The sequence below is a fragment of the Rhinatrema bivittatum genome, chromosome 15 (assembly GCF_901001135.1).
Source record: "Rhinatrema bivittatum chromosome 15, aRhiBiv1.1, whole genome shotgun sequence".
Taxonomy (NCBI): Eukaryota; Metazoa; Chordata; class Amphibia; order Gymnophiona; family Rhinatrematidae; genus Rhinatrema; species Rhinatrema bivittatum.
This window is the reverse complement of record NC_042629.1, coordinates 4,641,977-4,648,922: the sequence shown is the minus strand read 5'-3', so window position 1 is coordinate 4,648,922 and position 6,946 is coordinate 4,641,977. Positions and strand designations below refer to the sequence as shown.

At 52.1% G+C, this 6,946-nt stretch overlaps 1 protein-coding gene across 1 annotated transcript in view; it reads right to left on the bottom strand.

Moving 5' to 3' along the window:
• Positions 1–753: 753 nt before the first annotated feature.
• The window catches only part of ADAMTS5 (ADAM metallopeptidase with thrombospondin type 1 motif 5), a 228,756-nt gene continuing 222,563 nt past the window's right edge, over positions 754–6,946 (bottom strand). The window contains 1 exon segment of the mRNA XM_029578186.1: positions 754–1,620. Coding sequence (XP_029434046.1) covers positions 1,059–1,620 — 562 coding nt within the window. The 3' untranslated portion in view covers positions 754–1,058.

Below are 6,946 nucleotides of genomic sequence, written 5' to 3'. Positions count from 1 at the left end.
AAGTTTGATACTGTAACATCTATATCTTCTTAACAAAGAAAAATCTGCTCTGAGGTTACCCACTGTCTCTGGTATGATAAACACCAGAGCTGAATATTGTGGAAAAACATTGCTGAAATGCGATCCTCTGCTTACTTCTGTTTGGGACTGTTATAGGCTCTTCAGCAGCTGTAAGTATAGATTTGATTTGCTGGTGAAAAATCAGAACAAAATATGAGGAAGTATTAGAAACAGCTTTAGAGCATCCAAGTTCAAAGACACAAAGGTCAATGTATGTGTGACATTTTGGTTCTAAAATTTGCACACATAAAACAAAAACAAATGTTTCATTAAACCAGAGGTAGCCCTGCATATACAGTATATGCAGGTCTAGTGAACTTTTTCATCAAATGGTAGAAAGCTGCTATTCTTTAAATATGAAGTCTGCTGTCAAGAAGTCTCTTGTAAGAAAACATCTCCTGTTGTCAGAACAAAACCTATTAAATATCTATTAAACTCATAGAAACAGTAGCATCGTCTTTTTCCAGTAAAGTTCTACAGCAAGAAATGAACCAAAATCACAGTGGCTATAGATATACTTTGGTCAATCATCTTGTTTATATAAAGATTGATTTATAGTATCAAGTGATATAAAGTCACATACCAAAGACTATGTGTTTATAAACAAGAAAAGTAGAAGCATTTGTTCTCAGGGGTATGTAAAATTTGACAGAGATTACTTCAGACATACCATATTAGAGGTAGGTGATACACTGAAGATGGAACTGTCACCTTCAAATGGTCTATGGTCTTTCATTCGATTTTTTTTTTCTTATTCTTCATTTTTTTGCAGTCATTATAGAATACGGAATAATCAGTCTTTAAGATATATTAGGGTCACCCTATTATCATTAAATGAAACATCTTCATTTTGCCAAAAAAGGCAGATTCTGCCCATAATTTGACTTTGTAAAGAAGTGTTTTGAAGCTTTGGCTTCATTCCTCTTGTGTAGACCTAATAATATAATGCCAAAAGTGGCTTCATGAGAAATTTGTATGGAAAAGAGTACAATGACATGTTAACACCTCTTTAACAAGCACTGCTTAAATGCTGATGGTCTTTGAGCCAGAAGACACCCTTTAGCTAATTTCCCACGCCCATCCTGGCATTGGACAGTTCTGGTGTGCCAGCCCGTGTCGCATGTTCTAGAACAAGAAAGCCATGGTCCAGTTACCCACTGTGGCTGTGTAATCTGTGGTACCACTTTATTACTGCTGCTGGTAATACTGTTAGTAGACTGAAGTTTTTTGGGTATGAAGAAACTGTAGCGTACATCTACAGGTTTACTTGAGTCTGTTGCAAGAATCTGTACTATAAGACTGTCCTTGGTGGCTGAATGTCCCATTGTATGCAGCAAATCATCCCTGTGACTCCAGCCGCTGTAGTTCATGACGGTTCCATTGATGTCAATAATGTTCTCTGAAGTAGAGATCATATATTTCCCATTTATTACATATTCACCACTTTTCTTTTTTAGAGCTAGGTAAGCTGTGAACCCATTTTGGTCTTTAATCTTGAACTGTCGGACTTTGATGTGGGTCGCTCCTTCTGGTATCTTCACAACATCTGTGTAACCCTTACTGAAAAAAGAGACACACATGAAAAGAAACTGACCATTAATATTATGAGTGCACAGTGCTTAAGACTGATCTAAGGTATAGGTTATTAAAATATATTTTGAACTGTATGTTGTGATTATAATTCTATTTTCATGGATTCTTCAAACGTTTAGTGAGACATTGAACTTATAAAATCAAAGTTTTGCTTCAGCTCAGCACTGAATTGAATACCATGGATCTGTTGAACAATAGAGGGTCTTGATTTTTAACATTCATCAAGATATATTGGGTTTTCAGAATTATTTATACAGCAAACATTTTTTTCACTTCATCCAGAAAGGAGACAAGAAGATATGAAATAACTTTCACAGATATGCAGCAAATTATGCACATGGGACAGAGATGAATAGCCCTTGAGCTGCCATGGGCATTCAGAGATTCAGCTGTTTACATATACGTATGACTGTTGAATTTTGCAGAATATAGACTTAAAGACAACCAAATACCAGTCAGAAGCTTAGGTTTGTGTGTCACTGGAAGGCTGGATATCTGACATGAGAAAAGAAAATTATTATTTACCTGCTAATTTTCGTTCCTGTAGTACCATGGATCAGTCCAGACAGTGGGTTATGTCCCCAATCCAGCAGATGGAGTCAGCACAAGCTTTGAGGGGGCGTCACCCCTATATACCACTACCCCCTCTGCAGGAGTTCAGTATCGAGTATATCAAAGCCTGAGTAGAAAAACAGAACCCCTTATTGGATCAAGTTGAAAATGAACCGGCAACAACAACCGGGTAACTATAAGAACTAGAACTGTAAAGATCCTACCAACGGGTAGGAAAGGTGAAAAACACAGCAAGACAACCTGTGGGGAACTGCGAAAGCAGTAAGAGCGGAAGCCGTAAGAAAGCACAGCCACAGAAAAGAACCGAGCAGGCAGAGCACCCAGACGCGGTGGGCGTCTGGACTGATCCATGGTACTACAGGAACGAAAATTAGCAGGTAAATAATAATTTTCTTTTCCCTGTACGTACCTGGATCAGTCCAGACAGTGGGATGTACCCAAGCTTCCCTACATCGGGTGGGGTCCTGCGAGGCCTGCTCGTAGAACCTGTTCGCCAAAATGTCCAGAGACAGTAGAGGCGAGATGGAGGCGATAGTGCCTTGAGAACGTATGCAACGATTTCCAGGTGGCTGCTCTACCGATTTCTGGAGAAGAGACCGAGCGGACCTCCGCCCAAGAGGCCGCCAGAGCACGTGTAGAATGCGCGACAATGCCGGGTGGGGGAGTCCGCCCCACCCCAATGTAGGAAGCTGCAATGCCAGCCTTCAGCCATCTGGCAATCGTCGTCTTCGAGGCCTGGGACCCCTTCATGGGACCCGACCCAAGGACGAAGAGATGGTCCGACGCCCGGAACTCACTCGTAGCCTCCAGATAGATACGCACTCGTAGCCTCCAGATAGATACGCAGAGTGCGCTTGACTTCCAAGAGTCATAGAGATTTCGGCTCAGAAGACGAGAAGGACGGCAGTTCCACCGTCTGATTCACATGGAACGCAGACACCACCTTCGGGAGAAAAGATGGAACGGTGCGGATGGAAACTCCAGAGTCGGAGAAACGCAGATAAGGCTCTCTACACGATAGAACCTGCAGTTCCGATATGCGACGAGCGGAACAGATTGCCACCAGGAACACTGCCTTAAGGGTGAGATCCTTAAGCATTGCACTACGCAGTGGCTCGAACGGTGACCCTGACAGGGAGCAAAGTACAAGGTTGAGACTCCAGGAGGGACAAGGATCCCGCAATGGAGACCGCAGATGTTTAATACCCTTGAGGAATTGAACAATATCCGGGTGCTGCAGTAGAGAATCCCCATCACTCAATAGCGAACCAGGGCGGCCACCTGGACCCGCAGGGAATTATAGGCGAGCCCCTTGTCCACTCCCGCTTGCAGAAGTTGAGGATCTGAGGAACAGGAGCCTCAGTTGGTCCCGTGTCCTGACCGGCACACCACGACTCGAACACCTTCCAGCCCCCAACATAGGCTATCGACGTCGTCGTCTTTCGTGAACTCAACCGCGTGGACACTACCGCCTCCCGGTAGCCCCGGCGCCGGAGGCAGCACCTCTCAAAAGCCAGGCCGCAAGACAGAAGAGTTCCGCCTGATCGAAAAATACCGGACCCTGATGCAAGAGGCGGGACAGACGCCCGAGTCGGATGGGTCCGTCGATCACCAGCTGTAGAAGGACCGCGAAGATCACAGTCCCCTGATGATACTCTATTCTGCGGGGTTTTATGAAGGAGATGGGACGGCCACGGGAGCACCAGAGCATCGACTCCCTCCGCACCTCGCTCCCTCCGGCGACTGAAGAGACGGGGAGCCTTGGCGTTGTGCGCGGACGCCATCAGATCCAGGTGAGGGGTCCCCCACCGATGGGCAAGCAGTTGCAGCGCCTCGTCGGATAGTGACCATTCCCCGGGATCCAGTAGTTGACGACTGGGGAAATCTGCCTGGACGTTGTCCAACCCTGCGATGTGCGAGGCCGCCCGGCGGACCAGATACCGCTCCGCCCACTGCATCAACATCGCTGCCTCGAGCGCGACCCGCGGGCTGCAAGTGCCGTCTTGTCGGTTGATCTAGGCCACGGTGGTCGCGTTGTCCGATAATATTCTGACCTCCCGGTTCCGAAGAAGGGGCAGGAAGTGGCGCAGAGCTAGCCTTACCGCTCTGGTCTCCAGACGATTGATGGACCATTTCGACTCCTCCTTGGACCACGTCCCCTGCGTGGAGCTGCGGTCGCAGGCTGCCCCCCAGCCGACGAGACTGACATCCGTGGTGACTACCAACCAATTTGGCAGAGCGAGGGACATGCCGCGAGCCAGATTTGCCGGATCCAACCCCCAGCTCAGACTGTTCCTGGCCACTTGCGGCAGAGGGAGGATCACCTGGTAGTCCTGCGAGAGCGGTTTCCAACGGGAGAGGAGAGCTCGCTGTAGCGGCGGGAGGCGCGCAAACGCCCAAGGGACCATGTCGATGGTGGAGCCCATCACCCCCCCGGAGCTGCAGGTAGACCCAGGAGGTGGGATCTGGTAACGCAGAGAACCGCCGTATGTGATCCCGCAAGGAGTGCGCCTTGTCCTGCCGCAGAAAAACCTTGCCCAGACGGGTGTCAAGCGCTGCGAGGGCACGAGGGAGCTCTTGGAAAAATTCACCACCCATTCCAGGGACTGCCGGAACTGTACTACCCTGGTCACCGCCTTCTGGCCATGGAAGAAAGACTTCGCTCGAACGAGCCAATCGTCCAGATATGGATGGACTAGAGTGCCCTCCTTCCGAAGGGCAGCCGCCACCACTACCATGATCTTGGTAAAAGTGCGCGGGGCCGTCGCCAACCCGAATGGGAGGGCTATGAATTGGAAATGCTGGTCCAGAATCTTGAACCTGAGAAGACAATGATGTTCCCGGCGGATGGGAATGTGCAGGTATGCCTCCGTCAGATCCAAGGAGGCGAGGAACTCCCCCCCGATGCACCGACCGCAGCGTTTCCATGCGGAACCGGACCACCCGGAGGGACTTGTTGACTTCCTTGATATCCAGGATGGGCCTGTAGGAACCGTCCTTCTTTGGCACCACGAAGTAAATCGAATAATAGCCCAAGTCCACCTCGCGGGCGCAATAGTGCCTATCTCCCGGAGCCTGTCCAGCGTAAACTGCACAGCCCTTCGCTCGGGACCCGATCCGCAGGGGGAGAAGATGAACCGGCCCTGCGGAACGCGGACAAACTCCAAAGCGTAGCCGTGTTCTATGGTGTCCAGGACCCACTGGTCTGAGGTGATGTGCACCCACTCCTTGTAGAATAACGCCCGCCGACCCCCAATCCTGGGGACGACTGAGTGGGCGAGCCTGGCATCCTTGCGAGGACTTGGGAGAGGGGTGTCCCGTCCCGGGGGTGGAGCGTGCGGGCCGGCGCCCGCGAAAGGAATGCGACCAGGGCTGAGACCTGGGAGTGGAGGGCCTGGAGCCCGTCGGTCTGTAGTTCCGGTAGAAGACCGGTATCTGTCCTCTGGCAGACGATGAACCGCAGTTTCCCCCAGGGACTTGATGATTTGATCCAAATCCACTCCGAAGAGGAACTTACCCCTGAAAGGCAGGGAGCCTAGACTCGACTTGGAGGACGTATCCGCCGCCCAGTTGCGAAGCCACAGCAAACGTCTGGCCGCCACCACCGAAACCATGGAACGCGCCAGCACCCGAAAGATCGTACGAGGCATCCGCCCCGTACGCCACCGTGGCTTCCAGCCTATCCGACTGGGCGGCCTCCTCGGGAGGCAGGGCCTGGGACGTGAGAAGTTGCTGCACCCAGAGGAGGCTTGCCCGCTGGGCAAGGGAACTGCACATCACCGCACGCATACCTAGCGCGGAGGCCTCGAAGACCTTTTTGAGGAAAACCTCCAACTTGCGATCCTGTATATCCCGCAGGGCCGCGCCTCCCGTCACTGGGATCGTCGTCCTCTTCGTGACCGCCGACACCGCGGAGTCCACTTTGGTACCCTAATGAGGTCCAGAAAATCTTCCGGCAAGGGATACAACTTTTCCATGGCCCTTCCGACCTTCAGGGAAGCCTCCGGAGCGTCCCATTCCCTAGTGAGGAGCTGGAGAAAAGAATCGTGAATGGGAAGAGCCCAGGCCCTCGGCCGAAGAGCCGCTAGGACCGGATCCCCCGTCTTCGACGAGGTGACGACCGCAGGCGCCACAGGCGCGGGCGGATCCGGCGGCGGGTCGAGATCCATCTCCTGGATAATCAGCGGGATAAGGTCGTCCAGCTCTTCCCTCTGGCAGAGGCGAAGCGTGCGCGGATCATTCCCCTCCGGCGTGGAATCCGCCTGGTCCCAGTCCGTATCATCAGGGTCAGGAGCCCCCGGGTCTGGTGCCGCTCCCACCGGCCCCGGGAGGGGTCGAGCCCGGACGGGGGGGTTGGGGGCCCCCACGCCCGTCAGGACGGGGGGGGCCTGAGAAGCAGTCGCCGTCCGAGGGACCTTAGCCGGGGGAGGTCCTGCCGGTGCGTCCAACCCCTGCAAATGTGCCTTGTGCAGAAGCAAAATAAATTCCGGGGAAAAACCCCGGCCTGCCCGAGGAGGTTCCGGCCGAAGGAGAGGCCGTGGCACCCTGTCCCTGCGGACCCGGTTCCGGTACCAGAGTTGGGAGAGAAGCCGCTACCACTTCCCTATCCTCCAGCGCTCCCTGAGACCCCTCAGGGCGCTGTGGATGCAAAATGGCCGCCGTTCCCGCCACGAATGGGGGAGGGGCCTGCCCACGCTGCCCGGGCAAACTGGAAAGGAAG